Here is a 27,463-nt window from a genome sequence, read left to right as displayed (position 1 = left end):
TGAATGAATTTATTTTAAAAATACTTTTTGTAGGATTGAAAGTTTAGTTCTTGATTTATAGTCATGTGTTGCTCCAGCTTCACTTCCTGTAAAACTTGTTTCAGAAAAGCTTGCTGCATTAGCACCTAATGCTGTAATGGTAAAATTCAAGTTAAGTTTCACCTAAAGAGAAAAAGGGAAACCAAGAAATCTATGTGCTTAGTTGGGAATAAGAAATGGTAAATGTATGGCCTGTGCTCTTTTACACTACCTAAAGTATTTTTCTAAAAAGAGTTAAAGATTTAAAATGTTTAATAAGAACTGAGTCATTGGAGGTTCAAAATCTGAATCTCCAGTCATGCAGACTTAATTAAATCCTGCTAGTTAGCAGTAATTAGGCTGGTTAGAAGGCTCCATCCTGGAAAAGCTGGTGCAAATCAACAAAGATACTACTCGACAACCAGCATCTACTGTCACCAGTCGGAAGTGGATGGGGAACAGGTTTAGACTCTGCTCTGATATTTCATCCAGCTAACCAGCCCATTATTAGTCAACACTTAAGCTGGAGCATAACAGAAGGGAAGTTAGATCCCAGTACTTCTCTCTAAGGTAATCCTTTAAACTCTGCCTCCAATCAAAAACTTTTCTTCACCTGCCTTAATATTGCCTTGTGCTTGGCATAAAATCTGTTCTAAAATGATCAGCTTAGAGGGATGAAAGATTTCGTGGTGGAGAAATTAAGCTTTGATGCAGAAATGTTAGCATTGGAGATGTGTGGATAATTTTTGAAGTTGCTGAACTGGAATAGTTCACAGATACGGAAGAACAAGGAATTTGAAAACAATGTTTAAGAGGACAGTGGGTAAATGATTAAAACACATTTGGGGCAAGGAAGGACATGGGCAGAGTTTGATGGAATCAAGTGTGGCTGTGCAAGAGCTGAGTGAGAATTAACAATGTCAATTTTGTATTTTATTTCTCGTAGACGACGTATTGAGAAGCACCTACGTAAAATCAACAATGCCAGAAAGGCAAAAATGGAGGAAGAGAAAGTACTAAAAGAAAAATTCCAACGTTACTCTGCATCAAATTAACCTTGCACTGAAAGATAAATTTGTATAAAAGATATAATTGCTTACACAATTCACTTAATTTAAATATGAAACCCCTGTGAGCATGTTGCCAAGTGCACAGGTAATGGAAAAATTTTTAAACAGCAGTTAGGGATAATTAAGATTATCGCAAGTACATTTATTCTATTGTACTGTACCTCCAGACTTACCCTTGGCAAACATGTAAACAACTGATATCATTTAAAAGGCACAAGATAAACTGTTAATCCGTACAGTGTAGAAAACATAACCAGCTACAAAAATATCACTAGTTAACAATATTTGGTGTTCCCTGAAAATGGTGTGATTTGTATCTAAATACAAATAGTAAATTGTAAGTTTATAAACACATCTTTGGGGGTCTGGTTGATTAGTAAAATTAGCTGAACGATTTAAAAAACCTTTATAAAATATACATTATCTATCCACTATACAATGAAGTCCAACAGGTTTGGCACTGTTGCGGAGGACCATAGTTGGGGCATCAAAAAAACTGGTAAAAACTTCACAGGTGATGTATCTATAATATTGTTAATTAAGGGCATTTCCTTTCAACACATTGTTTTCCTCCTTCTTCATATTCCTGTTTGGAAATCCACATTTGTTGGAATGTACCCTTCAAGACAAAAAATGTAGGTAACTGTTAGTGGATTGGTCATTGACAATTATTTTACACATCTTAGCAATAAAAAAACTTCAGATCCAGAAAGCAGACAGGAGTGCTACTTACTTGATTTCTTAGCACTGCAACCTCAGGTTTTTGTTTAGACATGGCAGACTTTAAACAACAGTATTGTTATGCAAAGACAACTGAGGAAATGGACAAGCCAGTATCAGACAGATAGGGGTTGTAGTCAATGGAGTGAAAATGTAAAGTGGAACGTTGAGGGGTCAGAGTGGAAGCCGAGAAAAAAAAAAATTCAAAAGGAGCAGACACAAACAGTGCCAAAATCCATAATTTTCAAAAGGCAGGGTGTGCAGGTAGAGAACACAATGGAGTTCCAGTTATGCAAGGAAGTGGTTGAGACTTTTTGAAACAAAAAAGTCAAGGGATACAAACATTGCTGGTAAAGCCACCATCCTCCACTGCCATCAAAAATTATGGTAGGAGGAGCAGTAAATTCTTCAACTGGGAAAGCTTTATTATACCAGAAATATCAATAAAAATCTCATAAGATTAGTCACAAAGGACATACTCAAAAACCCTACAAAATGAAATAACTTGCACAAAACTAAATCCATAAGCTCATAGATAAATAATATTGACTAAGGGCTCAAATCTGTGCAGCAGTCAAATGCCTGGCAGAAACAGGCCAATTTACTGAAACTACTGCACAAGAACCAACTGTATACAGTCAGCTTAAGAAATGCACCTCTATAGATGGGAAACAAAATCAAGAGCTGTTGCTCCATACACGGGCAGTTTTGTACTTTCTTCTAATAGAAGCAATCAGAAGCAGTTGGAAAGGCAAGTGGCAATATTGAGACAGCTGGAGTTTGGAAGGGGAAAAAGATAGTTTAAAGAAAATATGTAAAATACTTAAGCAAGACAAAAGCAAAAGCCAGCAATTATTACTCACCAAAGAGGCTAGAATAGAGCCACCAATCCAGGAGCTAAATCTGCGTTCCACTGTGGTGTTATTGGCCATTAACTTCAAACGCATGCTCTGAAAATAAATGATTTAGGCATTACTTACAGTCTAATATTTGATCAGCCACACGCAGTGTATTTTAAAAATATTATTGTTGAACTGATTTCTGAAATCTAAAGTAGTAACATTCAGTCAGAATCTGAAGTCATTCCCTACTCAGAACTGTTTTACGTTTTTCAAAAAAAATTCAGGTGAAATAACTTGTGCATTTTTTCCAACATGCAGCTGAACAGTGGCAAGGATCTTAAAACGGTTTTAATGCAAATGTAGTGTGTGATTTTGATGAGACTTTTTCAACTTCAGTTATCTACAGTTAAATTTTAGTTGTACTAATCAAACCTTTTCACTTCATTGCCAAGGTTTCAAAAGTGTATTTTGTATCTCTCCATTGCTCCTGAGGTTTTAGTGGGCCACACTTAAACTAGGTGCTAAATCGCAAAACAGTTAAAAAGTAAAATTTATGTCCCAAATTTTCAGTAAAACAGAAGACAGATTATCTGTACTCCTCACTCAGTGAAAATTCAACCAGAAACTTAGTGATCACATGTGCAAAGTTAAATTTGGAAATTAGTAATTGCTCTTCCAGAAGATACATTACACCAATATCTCACCAAGAAATTTAGCAATGAAACTTATTTAAGGGAGTAAGATTGCAACAGCTACAAAACATATCTTCTAGTAAGTACTCCAAAACAAGTTAGGTTTGTCTTAACTATTATCAGTCTTCCCGGCAGTGAAAACTAACTTTGTCAAGTCTGGAATTTCATTCCTTCAGAATTCAACTTATCTTAGATTTTCCTTAAAAAATTAAAAAGCCATCCATTTCCCTTAAATTAATCTCTTAGACCGACAGAATTTACTTGCCCAACAGTTCCTGGTTCAGGCTACACACCTCACTAAGGATTTGTCAGTCTAATTGAACAAAGCAAGCAAATCTATCAGAACCACATGCACATCAAAGATCCTGTGAAGGCTTTAGCACAGAAATTATTTTCTAATCATCACATGTTCCATTACAAAAATGTTTAGGAAATCTATGAGCAAACTGTAAGTGTAATAATTTGCTGGCATCTTAGTTTGCTGCTGACTAAGTTCAGATTTTAAAAAAATATATATTACTAGTTTGTATCTCAGTCCAAATTGTCCTTTTGCAAGCAAAATAAGTATTTATTAGAATTAAGTATAAGCTAATTATTCATTATGCAAGAAACTAATATTTTCACTTTGGAGACATTCTTTGAAATGGATACTCACAGGTGGCGTTTTCTGGGAGAGCTCCCTGTTCAAACGGTCTGTGAAGCTCTGTATTAATGTGTTTCCACCTGCTGCAATCACACTGCCATATAAACCCTGAGAAAAACACCACAAACAATAGATAATAACAGCCAAGTAGTAGGGATAAATCCAACATAAGTTGCTGGTTGGTACAATATTCGATGAACTGTTGTCCACATTTCATCTGTGAAAGATCTGGGTGGAATGTTTGATCCATGTCCTCCAGTCCTAGATTTCTTAACCAGTGGAAATAGATGTTCTTTATTTAGCCTGTTCTGTTAAAGACTTAATAAAATATCCCCTTAATCTTCAAAATTGCAGAAATACTGATTTCTCCAATAAATTAACCTTTGGAACTAGGGATCATGCTAATAAGTCCCAGTTGCATTCCATGCAGGGCCAATATAATATCCATCACAATGGATGAAGTCCAAAACTGCTTAGTGACATTCAGCCACACGTATTCTAATCTTTCAGATATAAAAACCAACATTGTACTGGCCTTCCTGGATTATCGTTTTCCCCCTGTACATGTCCAAAACACTTTATGATCAATATACCCAGAATGCCAAGTCTCTTTGGGTCTCTGGCATTTTCAATTACATGGCCAAAAGTTGCAAGAGTTATTCACTTATCGTTGCTGTAACGTTTTAATGGATTATTCAAACTGTGTCTGATTTGATCCACAATATATTTAATAGTCTAATCATAATTGATAGATGCAAATAGGCGGTATGAAAAAATAGATTCAAACAGAAAGCATGTCCATCAGCATCCTTTGAAGGGCACAAAAAAAGACATTTACACACAAAGTCCTTTCTCCTTTTCAGATGAACAGGAAATGAACTACTTTCAGATAGTAAAATGTGAGGCTGGATGAACACAGCAGGCCAAGCAGCATCTCAGGAGCACAAAAGCTGACGCTTCGGGCCTAGACCCTTCATCAGCTCTCTGATGAAGGGTCTAGGCCCGAAGCGTCAGCTTTTGTGCTCCTGAGATGCTGCTTGGCCTGCTGTGTTCATCCAGCCTCACATTTTATTATCTTGGAATCTCCAGCATCTGCAGTTCCCATTATCTCTGATACTTTCGGATAGTCTTTTGTATTTCTGGCACTCAGATTAAGAGGAGATTTTTTTTTCAAAAAGAAAGAAAACATTAGACAAGCTTACAGCTTTGTCATTATGGGTTCAAATACTTACTGGTCTAATATCAATGTCACACATTCCAACGCTTGTCGTCACTACATGACTGACACCCAACATTGTGTTTCCAGATAAACCCTAAATGGACAGAAATAAATCAATTAAAAAAGTGAAGAGGAACAGCTGTTCAGCTAGGCAGTATCTCACCGATGCCAATTGTGTAGGGAGCTCTCGAGGCATAGTGGTAGTGTTTCTGCCCTTGGACAGAGACAGGGTCCAGATATATGCAATATTGTCTCTGAACAGGTTGGTTAGAAAAATTACTTTTTTTTTAAAAACCTATGTTCTTAACATTTTATAAAAAAAAACTAAAGAGGTCATGGTGATTTGGTGTTACCAAAGTTATCCAGTTGTGCATGATGGTACTTCTGGATATTAAAAGAAACAAACAATACTGCGAGGACTCTTGTGACACAGTTTTAGCATCCCTGCATTTGAATCATAAAACCTGGGTTCAAGTCCCACTGCTCCAGGGATGTGTCATAACATTTCTGAACAGGCAATTACACAATTTTAAAAAAAAAAATCCATAGTGCAACAGGACAATGGCTATGAAAGTCAGAGTGTGATAAGGAGTTTGTGATAACACACCTGATGAATCAACTAGCCCTGGAAAGTGGATGGCGCTGGAGTGATGGGCCTGCACCCAGCTGTTGCTTGTGGAATCAGTGTATGTATTGATTGTGGGCCATTTGCACAGCCATCTTAGTTAACTGAAAAAACCTTTTGTTGCACTTTTGGTGGCACTTCAGCTCCACATTCCTGATCTTTGGGCAGTTGGTTTGGAGGGATGTGGGCAGATTTGAGGACCTCTTCATGGGGCTGCTCCTCAGCATGTCAGGCTAGCTATGAACAGGTCCAGACAGCAGGCTGTGGAGGGAATCATAACTGCCAACTATCTGCCTCTCTTCTGCAGAGATGATTGTGCCTGGGTGTTTTTGGAGAGGGAGCACAGTGTCCATCAGTGCTTTTTGAGAGAGGCAGCACTTGCAGGGTTTACAGTGCTTTATTTCCCCATCCAACACCATTTTGATTTACTCTCTTCCCATTCTCCCTACACATTGATGGATTGTGTTGCCATTATGGGCTTTTCATGTAAACTTCTAATTGGCAGCATGGCTGATCGCTTTTAACTATTAGCCACCACCAGTTTAAAAAAAGTCATGCGATTTGATGGTGGGAAAGTCGTACAGTTTGAGAGATAACACTTTCAAATACAAGAGAATAATAAAAAACACCCAACTCTGCTAGGGCTCTGTAGTGGTAGTGCAGTTGAAGGTGTCCATAACTGAAAAGGCAATTCAAGAGGTATGTAACAGGAGGGCAATGTGAGCTGTACGGTCCAGATGAAGAATTTCAATGAGGCCTTGAAATGTCTTTGGGGATGTAACTTCTCAAAGATTTCAATCCAAGACTCAATATGCAAAGAGGAGGATTCACAGTGCCCTGTCTATATCAAAATGTTCAGGTGGATATTGATAATGGACCACTGAACTCAAACTATCACCATTGTGGGCCAGCAGCCGGATTGAATACTTAGGACCCATGACCCTTCTTTCTTGCTGATAAGCCTGTGGCTTTTGCTAGAAAAGAGGCATGCAAAAACTAGTTGTAACAACAAGATTTGGTTAGAAATATAGGCTCGATGGTGAAGTGGTATAACTAATCAAAAGTAGGTCACATATTTAAAAAGATGAATATTCATGTCACAATTAGCAACTGAAGACTCCACCATAGCTAACAGGAAAAGCCAGCACCTAACCCACAATTGATTTTAAAACATTCAGAGCTAGAATTAGTCCAATCTGCTAATAATATACTTTAAATTAATTATTACAGTTTTGTCTGACAAATTAAATCCACTGTGAAATTCTTCACAAAGCGTTTCTTTGCCTTTCCACTCAGTTCAGTACCTTGACATTCGAAGGATCAAACAAGCCTTCTGGAATTCTCAGTCGTTCAGCACCAAAATCACAGTTATAGCCATTAGGAAATTCATAATGAACACTGGGCATTTGGGCAGCCACTCTGTGGAGAAAAAGGGAGAGAATACCATACATTCACCATGTAAAAGAAAACCCAAATTACAACAAATGAAGTCATGAAGGAATCAACTTAATTGTTCAGCTTTCTGCCACTTACTGTTCATCGTATGAAGAATCCGACACCTGGAGCACTGATGCTTGGAAATCCTGAATCACTTCCTGAAAAATTATTGATCCCATAAATAATTGTGCAAAACTGTAGTTTCTATAACTCTTTAGAAACAATTACACATTTACTGTCATGACCAGCCTTGCCTATAAATTTTACTTTTCAATTCTAATGTGGCAGTTGGTTGACAAACTGATCTCCAAGAGGAGTTGCATTCTTCTCTCTAATTAAGAGATTATAGGGATGGCCCTCAAACCTGACGTGGAATGCTCCCATCCCTTTCCCACAACTGCTTCATCCTGCCAATGTGTAACCTGGCCCAAATGAACTTGCAGGTATCACAATCAGACTTCAGCATGTGAAGGATGTATTGAAAAGGGTTTCCTCAGCATCGATTTGGGTGAAATTTGAGAGGGATCACTGCCACTGCATCCAAGGTGGTATCAATGGTGCACTTAAACGTGTAACAGAGTCCTCAGATCATTGGTAGGAAATCTCTTTAGAATTATCACATTCCTTTCCACTACCAGAACCACACACAGTCCTCTGCTAGTAAGCCAAGACCTTGCACCATTACTGACGTCTGAAGGAAATCCATTCTCCAGTACATGATGATCCAGAACTCATTTCCATTCCGTAAGTCGGATCATTATTTTCACTCCAGTTTTCAAATTCCTACCCTCCTCACTCTTTTATCCAAAGATAAGCTTCCAAAAAATTGCAGAAAAACCATTAGGATTATGAATCAACTTAAATTTCGGCTGCTGCTACTCGCAACTCTAACAATCCTAAAACCAATCTACAATTTTTCTTTGTATTTAGCCATTAACATTTATTTTTGAAATATTATTCATGAAACTAAATGGTTGTTTCACATAACACATCATATGGTCCAAATCACCTTGAGCAAACATATCTGGATAACTGCTTATATTTAAGTCAGTTGATTTCAAAACCAATACTTTGATATAACCGAAAACATTTAAGAAAATGTTTCTCATTTGCTACATCCTACGAACACAGTTATTACTCACATTGCACATGTAGTTGTGCCAGGACCTTGTGACCTGAGGTAGTTTCTCTTTCTTTTTCCAATTCGGCGGTGATCCCTCACGCACTGATTCCTAAGAGAGCAGCAATAGAAAATTTAATACTACTCATTTCTAATTTTCTTGGCAGTTTCAATTTTAGATGTGTAATAAAAACAAAAGAAAATTTCAAGGCACGAGATGATCATGATTTCGAAAGAAATATTATCATTGCTTACATTTGGAAGAATGTATGCATTCATCACATAACTGGAAACAAGTAGTGATACTCCGATGCTTGTTCGGGAAAAAGCTTTCCCTGGTTTAATACAAATTTAAGACCGAGAATATTTCAGCAAAATTGAGTTTGGTTCTGGTAGAGGAGAGGAGAGGAATGTGATAATTCAGCATTTCATTTCTTAGCTGCACTGATCTCATCTGATGCAGCAATTTAGAGTCTGGAGTTAATTTCAGTAATACAGACCAAGATACTGAGAGAGCCAGGATTCCCGCTCCTGATGGTCATTTACTGATCTTTGTTGCAAGTTGTACATTTAGACTAATGGAACAGCTATCATGTGTGTTAACACTGTCTTCAGAAAATAACAACAGGGAGAAAACCGGAAAATCATGATCTATAGTGTTACAAAGTAGTGCACAAATCAGACATGCTACATGAAACATACTTAATATGCACAATTTCACTGCAAAAGATGACTACCTTGCTTCTTAATTAATTCAGGTGCGCATACCATATAAAACCAGTTTGGGTCTATGGCCAAATAACTTCATTTTGCTTTGTGATAACTCAAAGGCAGGAACACTCATTTTATACGTATTGAGCCTCAAGTTAAAACAAATCACTAAATAATACAGCTAATTTAATTTGATCAAATAATATCTAGCATAGGCATGTTCAACATTCCACGTTGCTGTTATGAGATGTCAAACAAATATTTCAATTTGCATTGCATGAACAAAATTCTGTCTGCTGTACTGGAATATCAATTTTGAACCACTGGACAAAAACAGGTTGTTCATTTATAATCAAGTAAAAGGCAAGACCCCTTATGCAAAATCTGTAACCATTCTTTCTGAATTGCTGGACAGCAGAAGTAGTAAGATTAGGCAGACAAAAAGCAGAATTAGGTACTGTATGTCAGTCATTTACAGTAGGGTATTTAAAGCGCTTCAGCAACAATGATTAAAAGGGAATTTATGCTCCAGCCTGCAAAATAAGTATTTGTTCTCTGCCCCAAGAGAAGTCCATTATAAAGCTTTAAAAATCATTAAGAGCTTCCAATTTATTATGGACATGGATAATTTGAGTTTATATTGCTCAGTAACTTGGCCATAAAACAGCAAAGAAAGTAGTCTCTTGGCAGGTGATTATCAGAAAGCTATAAAGACTTACAGTTCTGCATGTTTCTTGTCTGCAACCAAGGCACCCCCCACCCCCACCAACCTCATCACAGTTGACAGTTGCCTCAGCAGTGTCAAAACCATTTCCTGGCCTTCTGTTCTCATTCGCAGAACAGCAGGCTTCCCCTTGTCCTCACCAATGTCTACACTCAGAAGATCATTATCCAGCATTTCCACCACCTCCAACAGAATACGACCCACCAAGCACATCTTCCCCTCCCTCCAGGTGTCAGCATTTCAAATGGACCGTTCCTTCCATGAACCGAGCAGTTGGTTCGAATGACATTTTAAAATTTTGTTAATCACACACTGACAAATCACATATGTTTGGTGTGAATAAGACAACCTGAATCTTGGGAAAAGCATTAAACTCAGGTACATGGACTGGTTGTAAAAAGCAACAAGATCTTCACTAAGTAAAGGATATTGTATATTTACACTAAAATGTAATCTGAAACAAGCTTACACTTTCACAAAATGAAATGAAAAATGAAGCACATATTTCCAATTTATTTTCATCTGGTGCTCCAAACATATGCAAAGGATTTTTTTTAAAATTTATGCATTCCGACTGCAGGCACCACTGGTTAAGTAAGTTTTTTTATTAAAAAGAAGCATCTTTGGTTTTCCTTACCTTGGACGCGATCATGTAAGGTGGGATAATTTCCACATTCAATTCTTGAAATAATTCCCTGCACTGCATGGAGATGAAGTCTCCTGCAAGTGGTGACTTAACAATGCCTGAATGTCAGAGGATAAAATACTCCGATTACATATAACGAAGAAAGTCAACATTTGTTTTCCAAACAACAGCATGCACATAAAAAAGCTTCATGCATGCATTTAAAAACAATATATGCTTTAAGGTTTCAGATGAAAGCAGCAAGGGAAACAAAACCAAAAACTGAGCACAAAACTGTATAAGGAATAAGTATTCTAATCTGATGGCTCAGCAGAGAGCACGCAATAGAACTTGTGGGAGCAGAAGAGAATACAACACAGAAGAGCATTTTAAAAGCTATTTTTAAGTCTGCTTCTTGTTTTAAAGTATCGTGCAATAAATCAATGAATAACCATTTAGCTGCGTTTCAATATCAGGGTATACATTTTTTCTTACTTTGTTGAAGAACATATCCATCATGTACCGGAATAGCTGTAGTGTGCGTGGCTCCACTATCTAACACTAAACCTGTAGAGCGGCCATTTGCAAATCTGACACAAAATGTGAAGGGAAACGACATAACCGATATAATCAAGTCATCCTATATTGCAAACTAAAACTAGCTTGTATTTTCATTAAACATCTAAACTGTAAATTCAACAAAAGAAAAGTATCAAGTAGGCATTCTCACGCTTCAGTGCACCCCGTGGTGTCATACTGAAACATCTGAATCCAGTCTAGCTCCATATTTGATCACTGATCTGGTGTATGCCAACTAATCTCAACAAAAACAATTGCCACATTCCACAATTGGTTTGTCTCTTGACATTAATTTGAGGTGGGAAGAGTACATTGATCAGGCTAAACTTCAATTTGCCATTCTTAAACAAAAAGCAATTCGACTGATGTTCAATGAAATACAGCCATTTCAATGAGACACCAGGTGTCAGTCACTTTTGTAAAATAGTACTCCAACACAAGATATTTGAGGACCACACCATTTTGAATATAAAGTAAATGCTACTAATTCAAAGATAACACACCAACTTCCTTCAGATCCTTCCATTTGAAAGGATGCTGAGGGAACAAAATCTGGTCATCTATAAAACAGCTTATCATCTACAGTTAGCCCTCATTATTCATTGATTTTCTGCTCACAGATCCATGTACTTGCAAGGTTGGCCCCTTTCTTTATCTTCCCTATTGTCTTTGGTAAATGGAACATGGTATCAAGGTCCTTCATGGTACAAAGGATAAGTATGGAGAAATGATATCCATGTTTTTAATATCTGTGGGAAATCAGTTCCTGTATCCTAGTTATCTGAGGTTTTTTTTATAAAATTCATACAAGCATGTTCAAAATGATAACTGGGTAGTTATCAGTTTAAATTTAATCTTGAGAGATTTGTTTTCTGCAGGGCTGTAAGACTCTACAGGGAGAGCGCGGGGGGGGGGGAAAGAGAGAGCGCGGGGGGGGGGGGGGGGAAGAGAGAGCGCGGGGGGGGGGAAGAGAGAGCGCGGGGGGGGGGGGGGGAGAGAGAGCGCGGGGGGGGGGGGGGGAAGAGAGAGCGCGGGGGGGGGGAAAGAGAGAGCGCGGGGGGGGGGGGAAAGAGAGAGCGCGGGGGGGGGGGAAGAGAGAGCGCGGGGGGGGGGGGAAGAGAGAGCGCGGGGGGGGGGGGAAGAGAGAGCGCGGGGGGGGGGGGAAGAGAGAGCGCGGGGGGGGGGAAAGAGAGAGCGCGGGGGGGGGGAAAGAGAGAGCGCGGGGGGGGGGAAAGAGAGAGCGCGGGGGGGGGGGAAAGAGAGAGCGCGGGGGGGGGGAAAGAGAGAGCGCGGGGGGGGGGAAAGAGAGAGCGCGGGGGGGGGGAAAGAGAGAGCGCGGGGGGGGGGGAAAGAGAGAGCGCGGGGGGGGGGGAAAGAGAGAGCGCGGGGGGGGGGAAAGAGAGAGCGCGGGGGGGGGGAAAGAGAGAGCGCGGGGGGGGGGAAAGAGAGAGCGCGGGGGGGGGGAAAGAGAGAGCGCGGGGGGGGGGAAAGAGAGAGCGCGGGGGGGGGGGAAAGAGAGAGCGCGGGGGGGGGGGAAAGAGAGAGCGCGGGGGGGGGGGAAAGAGAGAGCGCGGGGGGGGGGGAAAGAGAGAGCGCGGGGGGGGGGGAAAGAGAGAGCGCGGGGGGGGGGGAAAGAGAGAGCGCGGGGGGGGGGGAAAGAGAGAGCGCGGGGGGGGGGGAAAGAGAGAGCGCGGGGGGGGGGGAAAGAGAGAGCGCGGGGGGGGGGGAAAGAGAGAGCGCGGGGGGGGGGGAAAGAGAGAGCGCGGGGGGGGGGGAAAGAGAGAGCGCGGGGGGGGGGGAAAGAGAGAGCGCGGGGGGGGGGGAAAGAGAGAGCGCGGGGGGGGGGGAAAGAGAGAGCGCGGGGGGGGGGGAAAGAGAGAGCGCGGGGGGGGGGGAAAGAGAGAGCGCGGGGGGGGGGGAAAGAGAGAGCGCGGGGGGGGGGGAAAGAGAGAGCGCGGGGGGGGGGGAAAGAGAGAGCGCGGGGGGGGGGGAAAGAGAGAGCGAGCGGGGGGGGGGAAAGAGAGAGCGCGGGGGGGGGGGAAAGAGAGAGCGCGGGGGGGGGGGAAAGAGAGAGCGCGGGGGGGGGAAAGAGAGAGCGCGGGGGGGGGAAAGAGAGAGCGCGGGGGGGGGGGAAAGAGAGAGCGCGGGGGGGGGGGGAAAGAGAGAGCGCGGGGGGGGGGGAAAGAGAGAGCGCGGGGGGGGGGAAAGAGAGAGCGCGGGGGGGGGGAAAGAGAGAGCGCGGGGGGGGGGGAAAGAGAGAGCGCGGGGGGGGGGGAAAGAGAGAGCGCGGGGGGGGGGGAAAGAGAGAGCGCGGGGGGGGGGGAAAGAGAGAGCGCGGGGGGGGGGGAAAGAGAGAGCGCGGGGGGGGGGAAAGAGAGAGCGCGGGGGGGGGGGAAAGAGAGAGCGCGGGGGGGGGGGAAAGAGAGAGCGCGGGGGGGGGGGAAAGAGAGAGCGCGGGGGGGGGGAAAGAGAGAGCGCGGGGGGGGGGGAAAGAGAGAGCGCGGGGGGGGGGGAAAGAGAGAGCGCGGGGGGGGGGGAAAGAGAGAGCGCGGGGGGGGGGGAAAGAGAGAGCGCGGGGGGGGGGGAAAGAGAGAGCGCGGGGGGGGGGGAAAGAGAGAGCGCGGGGGGGGGGGAAAGAGAGAGCGCGGGGGGGGGGGAAAGAGAGAGCGCGGGGGGGGGGGGAAAGAGAGAGCGCGGGGGGGGGGGGAAAGAGAGAGCGCGGGGGGGGGGGAAAGAGAGAGCGCGGGGGGGGGGGAAAGAGAGAGCGCGGGGGGGGGGGAAAGAGAGAGCGCGGGGGGGGGGGAAAGAGAGAGCGCGGGGGGGGGGGGAAAGAGAGAGCGCGGGGGGGGGGGAAAGAGAGAGCGCGGGGGGGGGGGGAAAGAGAGAGCGCGGGGGGGGGGGAAAGAGAGAGCGCGGGGGGGGGGGAAAGAGAGAGCGCGGGGGGGGGGGAAAGAGAGAGCGCGGGGGGGGGGGAGGAGAGAGCGCGGGGGGGGGGAGGAGAGAGCGCGGGGGGGGGGAGGAGAGAGCGCGGGGGGGGGGAGGAGAGAGCGCGGGGGGGGGAGGAGAGAGCGCGGGGGGGGGGAGGAGAGAGCGCGGGGGGGGGGAGGAGAGAGCGCGGGGGGGGGAGGAGAGAGCGCGGGGGGGGGAGGAGAGAGCGCGGGGGGGGGAGGAGAGAGCGCGGGGGGGGGAGGAGAGAGCGCGGGGGGGGGAGGAGAGAGCGCGGGGGGGGGAGGAGAGAGCGCGGGGGGGGGAGGAGAGAGCGCGGGGGGGGGAGGAGAGAGCGCGGGGGGGGGGAGGAGAGAGCGCGGGGGGGGGGAGGAGAGAGCGCGGGGGGGGGAGGAGAGAGCGCGGGGGGGGGGAGGAGAGAGCGCGGGGGGGGGGAGGAGAGAGCGCGGGGGGGGGGAGGAGAGAGCGCGGGGGGGGGGAGGAGAGAGCGCGGGGGGGGGGAGGAGAGAGCGCGGGGGGGGGGAGGAGAGAGCGCGGGGGGGGGGAGGAGAGAGCGCGGGGGGGGGGGAGGAGAGAGCGCGGGGGGGGGGGAGGAGAGAGCGCGGGGGGGGGGGAGGAGAGAGCGCGGGGGGGGGGGAGGAGAGAGCGCGGGGGGGGGGAGGAGAGAGCGCGGGGGGGGGGAGGAGAGAGCGCGGGGGGGGGGAGGAGAGAGCGCGGGGGGGGGGAGGAGAGAGCGCGGGGGGGGGGAGGAGAGAGCGCGGGGGGGGGGAGGAGAGAGCGCGGGGGGGGGGAGGAGAGAGCGCGGGGGGGGGAGGAGAGAGCGCGGGGGGGGGGAGGAGAGAGCGCGGGGGGGGGGAGGAGAGAGCGCGGGGGGGGGGAGGAGAGAGCGCGGGGGGGGGGAGGAGAGAGCGCGGGGGGGGGGAGGAGAGAGCGCGGGGGGGGGGAGGAGAGAGCGCGGGGGGGGGGAGGAGAGAGCGCGGGGGGGGGGAGGAGAGAGCGCGGGGGGGGGGAGGAGAGAGCGCGGGGGGGGGGAGGAGAGAGCGCGGGGGGGGGGAGGAGAGAGCGCGGGGGGGGGGAGGAGAGAGCGCGGGGGGGGGGAGGAGAGAGCGCGGGGGGGGGGAGGAGAGAGCGCGGGGGGGGGGAGGAGAGAGCGCGGGGGGGGGAGGAGAGAGCGCGGGGGGGGTGGAGGAGAGAGCGCGGGGGGGGTGGAGGAGAGAGCGCGGGGGGGGTGGAGGAGAGAGCGCGGGGGGGGTGGAGGAGAGAGCGCGGGGGGGGTGGAGGAGAGAGCGCGGGGGGGGTGGAGGAGAGAGCGCGGGGGGGGTGGAGGAGAGAGCGCGGGGGGGGGGGGGAGGAGAGAGCGCGGGGGGGGGGGGGAGGAGAGAGCGCGGGGAGGGGGGGGGGGAAGGAGAGAGCGCGGGGAGGGGGGGGGGGGAAGGAGAGAGCGCGGGGAGGGGGGGGGGGGGGGAAGGAGAGAGCGCGGGCCAGACAGAAAAATCTGCTTGACTTTGTCCTCACTCGGTCTACCTATCAGAGGCACCTGTCCATATCAGTATTCAGGAAAAGTGACCATGTAGAACTTCTCCACAAGTACTCTCTTTGCATGGAGGATTGCCTCTGGCATGTTGGTGTGTCACCACCACTGTGGTGACTAGGATAGATTTTCAACAGATCCAGCCTCTTAAAACATAGCATCCATGAGGTGCTGCAGGCAACAGCTGAATTGCATTCAACCACAATCTTTCACCTCATGTTGCAGCAAAAATCCCAAATGATTTTTAACATCAATTGAAGAGATTAGCCTTGGATTAATCAAGTGTGCAGGAAGGCATTCCAGGCAAAGCACTAGACATCCCTAAAAATAAGCCGTGAATCAATGAAGCTATAATACCTAAAGCTCTGCAGTCCTGCTTCACCCAGTTGTGAAAGGTGGTTATCAATTTTACAGCTCACTGGAAGAGGAGGCAGTCCCACAAGTACCTTCAACAAAGGTGGGAGCTCAGCACATCAGTGCAAAAGACAAAGCTGAAGTACTTGTACCAATCATCTTCAGCCAGAAGTGTCGAGTTGATGGTCCATCTCTACCTCTTTCCAGTGCCTCATTTGAAGACATCATCCCTCCTTACTGCAGTAACTAATTCCTTAATAATACAACACCAGCTCTTCTCTTATACCCTCACTTGTCTTCCCTGAAGAACCTATACTCAGGAATGTGGAGTTGTCAGTCCTGGTCCTCCATCAACTATATCTCTGTACTAGCAACAACTTTGTAATTCCATGTGTCAGTCCATGCTCTTAACTCATCTGTCTTACTTTTCACACAATTATGGATTAATAAGCATCATAAATCCAGACTGCAATTATAACACAGTTGATTCACTTGAGACGTTTCCCTGGCAGAGAGGAATTGGTCTTGGCATTCTAACAAAATGCTCTAACTCTGCATGCATAGGGGGTGCTCCCTCTAGTGATAGCGATGACCTTATCTGCAGACTAAGGTGTGATATTTGACAGGGTTATGTTACTTTAAAAGAAACAGCTTTCTCTGCAATACATAAACTAACATGTTTTCTTTTAAAACAGTTTTCACCAACAGTGCAGCAATCCAAGCAGGAGGAGCAAACCCATCGACTTCAGTACCACAAATGCAGTTGAAAAATTGATTCAATAAAGGATACGCTGTGAGCACAGCTGTTTTACACAGGAAAAAAGCTGGGATATTATAATGTTCAAACATCAACTCAGTAAGCCGCTCCCTCTTTGCCCTTGTATTCCACTGTGAATACAAAAGCAAAAATGTCAAATAATTGTTAGTTAAAATATATACACTACAATGCATAGAAAAAAAGTGGATAAGTGCAAAATTTTACAAAATAAATAATTTATCCAAAAAGTCAATTTTGTAAACTTGTGCAGCAAAAACATCTGAATTTTACAAACCCAGTTTCAGATTAATTTTTGGCGTGAAGATCATTAATTCCCCTATTTGCAAATGGTGAGGTACTCAGAAGTATACACAGAGGCAACTAATTGTTTTAAACAAACAAAGTGATGGTACTTTTTCTCTGTCAGGTATCAAGTCTCTCAGGACAGTATGCAGGACCTTAACTTCAGCCAATGCCAATTGCTTAGATGTAAAAGACCACACAATAAGTAATCCATCATTTTCCTTTTCCTTCTCAAGTGTAAACTTTCAGATGCAAAATGCAAAAATCACTTCCATCCGACCACAGCATATTACCGTAACAAAATACAAAATCACACTGCCTTCAGTGATATGTTTATCCAAAAATATTTCAAACACAGGATATTATGCTACACAAATAAAAACAGAAATAAAACCATTTTGTATGGCAATCAAAAACTTACTGGGGCTTCCGACATCAAAACAGGATGTAGACTAGCTTCAGATTTTATATGATTCTTATATGTGTGATCGAGAATTGCTTGAAAACTGTCCCAATCTTCAACTGTAAATACAACAGAAAGTAAGGAACGTTAACAAACAAGCAGGCTTTCAGAAGAAAGATCCAGGCCCGAAACATCAGCTTTCCTGCTCCTTAGATGCTGCTTGGCCTGCTGTGTTCATCTAGCTCTATGCCTTGTTGTCTCAGGCTTTCAGATGTATAACCTTGTAAAAAATAAAATCTAATCTTCAATCTCGCAGTTGCAAGCTAAAAATGTTATGAAGTAGACAGGTTCATAGATCAGACTGTTAAAATTTCACATTTAACGTGTTATTAAAAGAAATCAACAAGAATGCTTGAAACTTGAAGACTGATGAATACAGATTAATGGGCATTTAGTATAGGAGTTGGAAGGTCATGTTGTGGCTGTACACGACATTGGTTAGGCCACTTTTGGAATACTGCAATCAATTCTGGTCTCCCTGCTAAAGGAAGGATTTTAAACTTGGCATAAATTTCAGGTGAGAGGGAAAAGATTCAAAAGGGACCTAAGGGGCAACATTTTCCTTCGAGGGTGGTGTGTGTATGGAACATTTTGCCAGAGGAAGTGGTGGAAGCTGATACAAATCCATTTTTAAAAGGCAGCTGGATGGATATATGAACAGGAAGTGTTGAGAGGGATATGGGCCAAATGCTGGCAAATGAGACTAGGATATCTGGTCAGAACGGACGAGTTGGACGAAACGGTTTGTTTCTGTGCTGTGCATCTCTATAACTGTAATACAATGCCCAGGAAAAAAAATTCATGCAAAGCTATACACTTGAGCGCTAGGTATAGCTTCAGTAACCATGGTGTAGAATGCAAATCAGGTTTTATCCAAAAGTAACATTATTTTATTTGGGGGGAAATGGTGAGGCTCATTTATATATGTTAATGTAAATTTGCAACTTGTTGCCACAGTGGGGGAAGGGTGTGGTTTGCCTGACGAAGATATTTCAATGTGGTTTCAAGCCCACTAAGCAATTTTAGATTACGGTACTGCTAAATTCTTAGCAAAGCAACAGATAATTTACACATATTAAGCTTTCAAAAACACCAAATTTTGAACTATTTAATTAAGGAATAAATCTTGACTGGGGCACGACTCCCTTGCTCTTTGAAGTAATGCCATGGAATCTTTTTTTCCACCTGAGGGAGGAGACGGAACTTCAGTTTAAGTTTCATTTGAAAGATGACTTCTCCGAGATTTCTGTAGTACTGTGGTACTGCACTAAAGTGTCACTCTAGATTATATGTTCACACCTCTGAACTGAAACCACACCGTTTGACTGGAACTCCAGAGAGTTTAACTAACTGAGCCAACACTGAAGTTAAGATAGATGAGGAGGAAAAGCAATATGCAAAAAACTAGAGGGAAAGGTGGAGACAGTAGTGGTTTAGCAAGGGTGGGAGTGGTCACACATAAGGTAACCTTTGTGACAGGGTGAAAGGCAAGAAAGATTAAATGACAAAAGCTGAACAGCAAAAGACAATGAGAATAGACAGGTATGTTACAGAGAGGAGTTTGACACCTCTCATAATTAAAACTGAAACACACAGACGCTCATCTCACATTGTAATCTGTTAAAGGGAACATGAAAAATGGTATACCTGCCTCTCACCTCCTAATCTGCTACAAAAGGAGAGGTAAACAAAATGAATTCCTGACAATCACTCTATAATCAACAAGTAACAATTTATTTATCTAACTCTAACAGTTAACAAACTAACAGACCTAACAAACCAAACAATTCCCCCTTAACTTGTAATATTCACTATTAAAACAAAATTCTAATGGTATGTTGTTCCAATAGATACAAGTACCATTTATTTTTTAAAAAATTAAAGCTTAATGTCTCAAAATTACAGCCAGGATAAGACCTCGGGAATGTTCTTTGTCTTCTCACTTTTGTCCAGTCAGGAATGCCTTCCTTTATCAAACTGTTGTGATGAGTATTAGCTGAGAGTGTCTTAGTGCCTTTATTTAGATGATGCTTACTCTGAAATCGCAGATTTCTGCGAGAGTCAGTAATTGTTTTCCTTCTTTACAGCTGATTGCTGTTGAAAGTGGTTCTCTTAACAGATGGGAGTTTGCTCTTACCCAGATTTTCAATGCTCTCTTCTTTATACCCTTATGACCTATTAATTTCTTATAATAGGACAGGTCCAAGGCTGTCAAATCCATTAGATCTAAATTTAATTGGGCTTTGGTATCTGGGGCCTGATTTAAATTAATTGGCTAAACTCAAAATCTGTTGCCTTGGTAAAAATGCTGCTTTGCCTGCAAATATACCCCTATGATACGTATGTTTCAATTCAAGAATTCTCTATACACCTGCTGCTCCTGCTTGCAGGCTTGGAGGCCTAAAAAATACCTGGTTTACCAAAAAAAAACTCTGAAAAAGGGATCACGCACTCTTTCCTCCTTATTTTACAAACAAATATTTTAACATCCTACCTTCCAATCCACAAATACTGTAAATAATTTTGCAATGGGTACAAGTAAAAAAAACGGAAAGGATATCGCTAAAGGCCAATATGAAGAGCACAGCAACAAATTGCTGTTGTCCAAAAACAGAAGGAAAAAGTCAAGCCAATATAGAAAAAGCAAATAAAATTGAGTTGGAAGTTGAAGTGTAACGGAGTTCAACTCAATGTTGAGTTCACATGGAGCAATGAAAATTTTTTAACAATCACATCGAAATGGCTGAAAGATATCCTTGACGGAGTCATGTGCTGTAGATGAGGCCAGCGAAGCAGACCTGGGCAAGGTTTCAACTAAATACCAACTTGATGGTTAGTATTTCTTGATCACTGCAGACGTATTGTCAGTGACAGAATTTAGTACAGGACTGTGCAAGAATTATTAATCCAGAAGGTAATGGAAGCCTGGAGAATAGTGGACCAGGCAATAGCAAAACTAAAGTGAGCAAGTGGAAGTTATCAGCATAATAAACAACCGGCAATATGAGTTTTGCCTTTTAGTTTCACATGAAGGCCCATGTTATAAAATAGAAGATCCTTATGCTGAACTTTATAGTTGCTTAACGGCAAAAAAAATTGTACCCTTCTGCAGATCATATGCTTTACCAAATAAATGCCATATCAAAATTTTGATGGGAAATCTCTACAGAATCATTTTCCACGATATTTGTTTAGTCACTATACCAAATAACGTAAAATCATACATGTATTAATAATCTGCAACAGGCAATGGATTTTTTGAGATTCATTGTGCACGTAATATCCACATTTATTCATTAATATGGGCATGACTACATTTGACTCAGCCTACAGAATCAGATTTAGAGTTCAAAATTTACTATTTAAAAACGAGTTCAAGAATCACTAACCTCAAGAGTCTTAACATTATGTAAACAGTTGTCATTAATTTATTGTACATATAGCAATTCATGGGAACAAATTGCAAACGATCCCTTTAGATACCAATATAGAAGTAGCAATCAACCCCAAGCTGCAATGTAGTAAATGAACTCAGTCACGACGATAGCCTGGCCTTACTGACTTCACTTGGCACAGCCGGTTGGATGAAAATCAGACATTTCGCTTATCCGTAATTTTCATGGGAGAATTAGCGTATGAACATAGTGACGGGTGACCTGGGCTTGGCACAATTCTTACCCCTCCTAAGCTTGATTCAGCTTGCATGCACTCGCTCCTATGGTTTACACGTCAATATGGAGTAACGAGATAAAGAAATCCTATCAGTGAGGCTGATCTACAGAGACTGTCAGGATAGAGAAAACAGTAATTAAATAGCCAACGTACTCATTCCATTCTTCAAAGGAGAGATAACTTCCATATTTTCCCTTGGAACGCGCAAAGAGTTTGTGTCAATGAAATAAGTTGTGCCACTTGACTTTCCTTTGTCTCCTTCGATTTCCATAGGTGCACTTCCATCATCCCTCTCCAAGAGGATGCCAATTGCCGTTGGAAAGTCTGCCTTTAAAACAGTTAGATTATGGAGTTCAAAATATATTTTCAGCTAGAGTAGTTTACTTAATATTAGAAATAAAATATACATAAAGTACTATTTAAAGTATTTGTTTACTTATAGATAAACAACTTCACATTGAATGTTCAATTAAAAGCTACTTTACCATACAAAAACTTCTTACAAGTATATCATTTAATATCAGAATAATCAAAATACATGCAAGGATATGAATCCCTACTGAATCCTGCAAGCACCCCAGAACTGTTGCCATCACCTTTTAAAGATGCATACAATCAGTACCACTGTTTGTAATAAAGAAAACCGAGGAAACACAAACCAACTTTAACAAATCAAAAGCTGGTTCTTCTGATGGCTCAGCAAGTGAATGAAACACTCAGAAGATAATTAATTCAGTCTCCAGCCTTCAGATTTGTGTTGGTGTCCGCTTATTTGTAAACGGGATAAAATTAAAAGTCCATCAATCTTGCTCCCATATACTAGCTGGTGATTCTCGCTGGTTAATTTACTAGGAATAACGTTGCCAAATTAGTGACAAGGTAAAAGCTATACTGTCCTACAGCAGCAATTATGCTGTAGTGGCTTGAGGGTCAAAGTATCAAGACTGCTTTTCCCCATAAGTGGTGATACAACCATGGAGGCCAGAGAAAACGTGAATGACAAGAGGCCAGGCCATGACCAATGAGTTCTACATCAGTAATTAAAACCTTGGATGTAAGATAGAGATATTGATATAATTGTAAACTCCTCATTGAACAAGGAAAGGGCCACAAAGGCAGTAATTTCAGTGGTGAAACAAGAGCAGAGACTAGAGGAATTGATACAGTATGTTGATAAAATAATCATCAGTTGCTGCTTAGGTAGAGACAAATCTAAAGCCAAGGGTATCTCGTGCTTGGGGTGGATTATTAAATGTAGGTTATTTACAGTGTTAGGTAGAGGAAAGAGTGCTGCCCATATTGCAAAACTACAAGAACATGAGAAACCATTGAGATAACAAAAGGGTATAAAACTTGTCAATGAAATACAGAAACTCTGGACAATGCCACAAGGTCTATGACAATGTAAGAGTGTGAGCTCATGATCTAAATAAACTGTTAATCATTGCCTTTTTTGGATGCCCTTCAATTAAAACCAGCAGAAAACATGCTTTAGGCTCTGTTTTATAGATGTCAGCTATTTTTCCCTCAAAATAATTCACGTAAAATCCCCGAAACCTCAATTGCTTGCACAGATGTGATAGTGTCAAATTACCTTTGGACAATCTTCTCCAGCATAACCAGCCCTGACTGTGTACGAGCCAATGTCAAACACAAGGGCTCCAACTTCATCTGTGAGAAATTGAAGTCACATGAGAAAAAAAGATTACTTAACAGCAACACAACAACATTTGAAAGAAAGACACGCAGAAGAAACACATTGCAGAAGAAGAATATTTTCATTGTATTTGGAATTGTGATTTATTATTGTTTCTGTATTTTTCAACTTTTACATAAAACATCTACCACCAAATTCATCTACGTGCAATACAAAATTACACATCCACCTGCCACAATGAAACATTAATGTAAACTGCAACTGTTTCACTGTCAGAGAAAACGGAGAGAAATTTGATTTCCCAGTGAGCAACATTAGAGGAATTGGACGAGATTTCAAGGCAAGATGCTTGCTGCAACACAAACAAAACAAAATTAAATATTAGTTCAATAAGCAACCTATACTCTGAAAGATTAAAAAAATTTCCTTGTTAGCGCTTTAATGACCAGAAGTCTATCTCCCTAGTTATGCTTTTTTTTTTGCTTTGTCCATTCGATTTGCAGAATATTCGCCTGGGAAAATGCCAAAGTGTTCCTGAGGGCTTGCTTCTCTTCATTTCTTTTTGTCTCAGGTAACTAACTCTTGAACGTTTTATTTACAGTGCAAATTTTCTTGAAAATTGCTAACCCCTGTTAAATATAGACAAACATTCCAGGTTCATTTAACTCTTCAGGAACTCTGTCTCTTTAAGCAGAAGATTTGGCACATGGAGCATCATAAAATGTCAGGTACGTGGGGTAGATGGATCGTCGTAGGATAATAGGTCAGCACAACATCACGGGCCAATACTGTACTATGTTTTATTAGCATTCCCTAGTGATAAGCCATGGACTTGCAATCTCCATCACTTGGGTCACTCTCTTGGATTCCAGGAAACAGACATTATCTGCAAGATTCAGCAATATTATAAGAGAACACTCTAAGCCAATCCTACAACCGTTTCCTGTGGGCTTATCTCCTCTCAAAGCCCATCTCCACAGCATTGTGAATCATATGGGTCTTGTGTTGAGGCAGAAACTTTAACTAGTTATCCTTTAAATCCCCAACTTCATTCTACCTTGAAACTAAATAGACAGTTTAAAAATACAACAGTTTACAAAACCTGACATTCCTGAAACCTTCCTATGATTTGAGATTAACAGTTCATCCACCATTAGACAAAGACTTTGATTAGTGTTCATTCTTCATCTCCAGCAAAACAACCTGGGTCCAACTTTACTTCCAAGCAGTTCACTCTTACCATCAGAATTCAGAACCGGTCATATGACAACCCTCATTCCTCCATTTTACTCAAAGACATAATTTTATAAAACCTTATTTTCCAACTAAATGCTTACATTGGAAGCTAGAATATGGTTGCTGGAACGTGCCAAATAGGAGAACAGTAATGTTCAATGGAAAAGGAGATTCAGATTTTGCTCAGTTCTTGCTTCGAACCACACTTAGTAGACAACAACCTTGGAAACAGAGCCATTACATTCAACCAGGCTTAACTTGAAAGAAGTACCAACAGTTTCAAAATACATTAAGAATAAATACAATTCTATAGAATCAAAACATTTACACCGCATAAAGAGGCCATTTGGCCCATCATGTCTGTGCCAGTCAAAGACAAGGCACCCCGTCAAATCCTCTAGCATTTGGTCTGTAGGTCTGCAAGTTAAGGTACTTGAAATGCATGTGCAGGCACCATTTAAAAGAGCTGAGGATTTTGCATCTCTACTCTTCCAAGCAATCAGTTCCAGATGATAATTTTTTTAAAAAACACTTCTCTTCTAATCTATATCAATCATTGAATCACTGTCCTCCCTGCTAATAGCAACAGGCTTTTCCCACTGTCTAACCCAAACCTTCCAGCAGCTGTTGTATCAGAAAGAAAAACCCGCAACTTACTGATTCAATCTCCCCTCAAAGTAACATTTTTCCAGACCTAACAACATTGTTGTAAATTTCTTCTGTAGCCTTTACATTAATTATATTCTTGCTGCAATCCATTGACCAGAACCGCACACTACATAAGAGATGGTAGGAACTGCAGATGCTGGAGAATCTGAGATAAAAAGGTATAGAATGGGATGAACACAGCAAGCCAAGCAGTATCAGAGGAGCAAGAAAGCTGACGTTTTGGGCCTAGACCCGGCATAGGACTGAAGCGTCAGCTTTCCTGCTCCTCTGATGCTGCTTGGTCCGCTGTGTTCATTCAGCTCTACACTTTGTTATCGCATATTACTTAAGTTGTGCCCTAACCAACTTTTGGTACAGTTCCATCATAACCTCCCTGGCTCTTATATTCTTAACTTTGGCTAATACAGACAAGGATTTCACATGGCTTATTTACCACTTGATCAACGTGTACTGCATCTTTCAGACATACATGAACATATACTCTAAAATCTTTCACTTCCCCTGCACCTCTCAACATTCGCCCAATGGCTATCTTTTGCTTTGCTTGACCTCCTAAAAATGTATCATCTCACACTTCTCTACGTTGAATACTATTTGCTACTTTTCTACCCAACTGGGCTAAAAGGCAATGGGGTCCACTGACATCTTTCTGCAGTCTAGGTATCCTCCTTGTGATCAACCACAATTGTTGTCTCGTCACAAATTTTTGATCATGTTTCCTACATTTACATTCAAATCATTTAAGTACACATACTCAAAAAATCAGGGGCATTATATTGAGCCTAGAAGAATGCCTATAACAGTCTTCCTGTTGACAGGTAATTGTGCAACTATTACCCTTCATTTCCTGCCTGTGAGCAAATTTTGCATCCAATTGGTTACATTCCACTAGATGCCACTGGCATTTATTTTGTTTACTCAGCCTGCGATTTCAGATGTTGCCAAAAGGCTTGCTTGTAGGCCACACATCAACTGCATTATCTACCTGAATCCACCTTATAGTTAAAACAGCCAAATTCAAACATGTTTATGATGCTTTTTGTTCCTCCTCTGACAGCAATGCTATGACACAGAATTGAAAAACAAGAAATGGCATCTGTGATTCTCTGAAGAATAAGCTGCAGCCCCAAAAGCAGTTTCCGGATACGGAGGTAGATGAAATAACAATTCTTGGAATGGTCTTTCATGCTCTCCACTTATTTAAAAAGCAGCATTAGAAACAAACTGAATGGAACTGATGGCAAGAAATATTGTGACTGAGAAATCAATTAAAATGCATTAATACAGTAAAAAATAACTTTTCAATCAAAAGAAATAAATTCATTGTCTATGATAATGGGGCAGCTCAATGGTTAGCACTGCTGCCTCAGTGCCAGGGACCCAGCTTCAATTCTAGCCTTAGACGACTATCTGTGTGAAGCCTGCAAATTCTCCCACCGTCTGCAAGGGTTTCCTCCCACAGTGCAAGCATGTGAACATTAGGTGGATTGGCCATGCTACATCATCCATAGTGTCCAGGAATGAGTAGGCTAACTGGATTAGCCATGGGAAATGCAGAATTACAGGGAGGGGGCATGGGGGTGGGTGCTCTTCAGACGTCAGGGTGAACTCAATGGGCCAAACAGCCGGCTTCCACACTGTAGGGATTCTACGATTGCACGAATGGAGGGCATTGAGTAGTAGCTTTAATCAAACAATTCCCACGACGTTGGGATTGCTCTCAAGAGGTTGAGCTTGTGTTCTCTGGAGTTGAGGGGAATAAAGGTGCAATTTCTTGAAACTTATAAAATTTATAACAAGAACAGAGTAGAGGTTTGCAATGGCTGTGGGAACTAGAACCGGGAGACACTGTCTCACAAAAGGCAAGCCATTTAAGACTGAGACAAGGAGAAATATCTTTGTTCAGAGGGTAGCAAATCTTTGGAAACCTCTCTCAAAGGCTGTGAAAGCCTTGTCATTGATTAAAGTCAAGAGAAAGACTGATAGATTTCTAGAGACAACATGGCATTGAGATAAGATGATCAGCACCATCTAGAATGTCACAGCACGCCCAAGGGTCTCAAAGACCCACTTCTATTTTCAGATGAGACAAAATCTCAATTAGATTTTTTAAGCTGGCACAACTACACTATGCACGACCTAGTTAGAATCAATGATTGTGTAACTTGTTATGTTTACATACCCTTTAAAATGTAATTTCCTAAGCGCAACTTAAATCCAAGATACGACACGCACAAGAACTCAATTTTAATTTGTCAAGACAGTCCCAACTTTAAACATTTGCCATTCCTTTCGCGTTCGTCATATCGTCCAACCTTAATCCTAAACCTTCATCTCAGAAATACAGAAAAGGCTAGCAATACTAGGGTCAGACTGAGTTTGCCGTCTGCAACCTAAAATCAAAAGTTTTGCATCTGGGCCTGTTTATATGAAGTAAGGAGAAGTTTTTAAGACAAAGCAATGTGAGTGAGAAATGAATGAAGCAGTGACTAAAGGGGAGCCAGTCCACGAGATGAACTAGCAAGAAGTGCAGACGCTGCAGTCAGAGATGAAACGCCTGGAAATCTCGGTCTTCGAGCCTAACTGCCTCCAACCTCACGCTGCCCTTCCCGCTCCCGCATGCGCCACTACCCCTCAAGCTGGGGCTACAGCACCGTACGCAGGGCCCCGCTGTTGCTCACTCACCTCCACCGTACACCCCGCCGCTCATGTCCGCTCCAAGCCGCTGAGAGACTGTCGCTGATGATTATGATTATGATCCACGAAGGCCTCTGCCCTCCCAACGCCGGCTCCAGACCGAAAACCCGCTCTGGGCCAACAAAGAGCAACTAATGGCCGATCCCAACCAAT

At 43.2% G+C, this 27,463-nt stretch overlaps 2 protein-coding genes across 4 annotated transcripts in view; one reads left to right on the top strand and one right to left on the bottom strand.

Moving 5' to 3' along the window:
• Positions 1-4,333, top strand: part of mrpl47 (mitochondrial ribosomal protein L47) — a 17,628-nt gene extending 13,295 nt beyond the window's left edge. For both annotated transcript variants that reach the window (XM_048541750.2, XM_048541749.2), the window contains exon 7: positions 965-4,333. In XM_048541750.2, the coding sequence (XP_048397707.1) occupies positions 965-1,073 (109 nt within the window). In that variant the 3' untranslated portion in view covers positions 1,074-4,333. The remainder of the gene's footprint in view (positions 1-964) is intronic.
• actl6a (actin-like 6A) lies at positions 962-27,463 on the bottom strand. 2 transcript variants are annotated; one of them, XM_048541748.2, is made up of 14 exons: positions 27,299-27,463; positions 22,646-22,722; positions 21,205-21,379; positions 17,338-17,438; positions 16,647-16,744; positions 10,942-11,036; positions 10,459-10,565; positions 8,409-8,498; positions 7,363-7,424; positions 7,134-7,248; positions 5,218-5,298; positions 3,998-4,093; positions 2,672-2,758; positions 962-1,707 (listed from the first exon to the last, which is right to left on the bottom strand). In XM_048541748.2, exons 1-14 carry the CDS (start codon positions 27,321-27,323, stop codon positions 1,627-1,629), a joined length of 1,290 nt encoding a protein of 429 aa, XP_048397705.1. In that variant the 5' UTR covers positions 27,324-27,463; the 3' UTR covers positions 962-1,626. The 2 variants fall into 2 exon arrangements, with proteins under 2 accessions (XP_048397705.1, XP_048397704.1); XM_048541747.2 differs by lacking the exon at positions 962-1,707 and having other exon boundaries at positions 2,471-2,758.

Source organism: Stegostoma tigrinum, chromosome 14 (assembly GCF_030684315.1).
Source record: "Stegostoma tigrinum isolate sSteTig4 chromosome 14, sSteTig4.hap1, whole genome shotgun sequence".
Lineage (NCBI taxonomy): Eukaryota > Metazoa > Chordata > Chondrichthyes > Orectolobiformes > Stegostomatidae > Stegostoma > Stegostoma tigrinum.
This window is presented reverse-complemented; position numbering and strand designations above follow the sequence as displayed.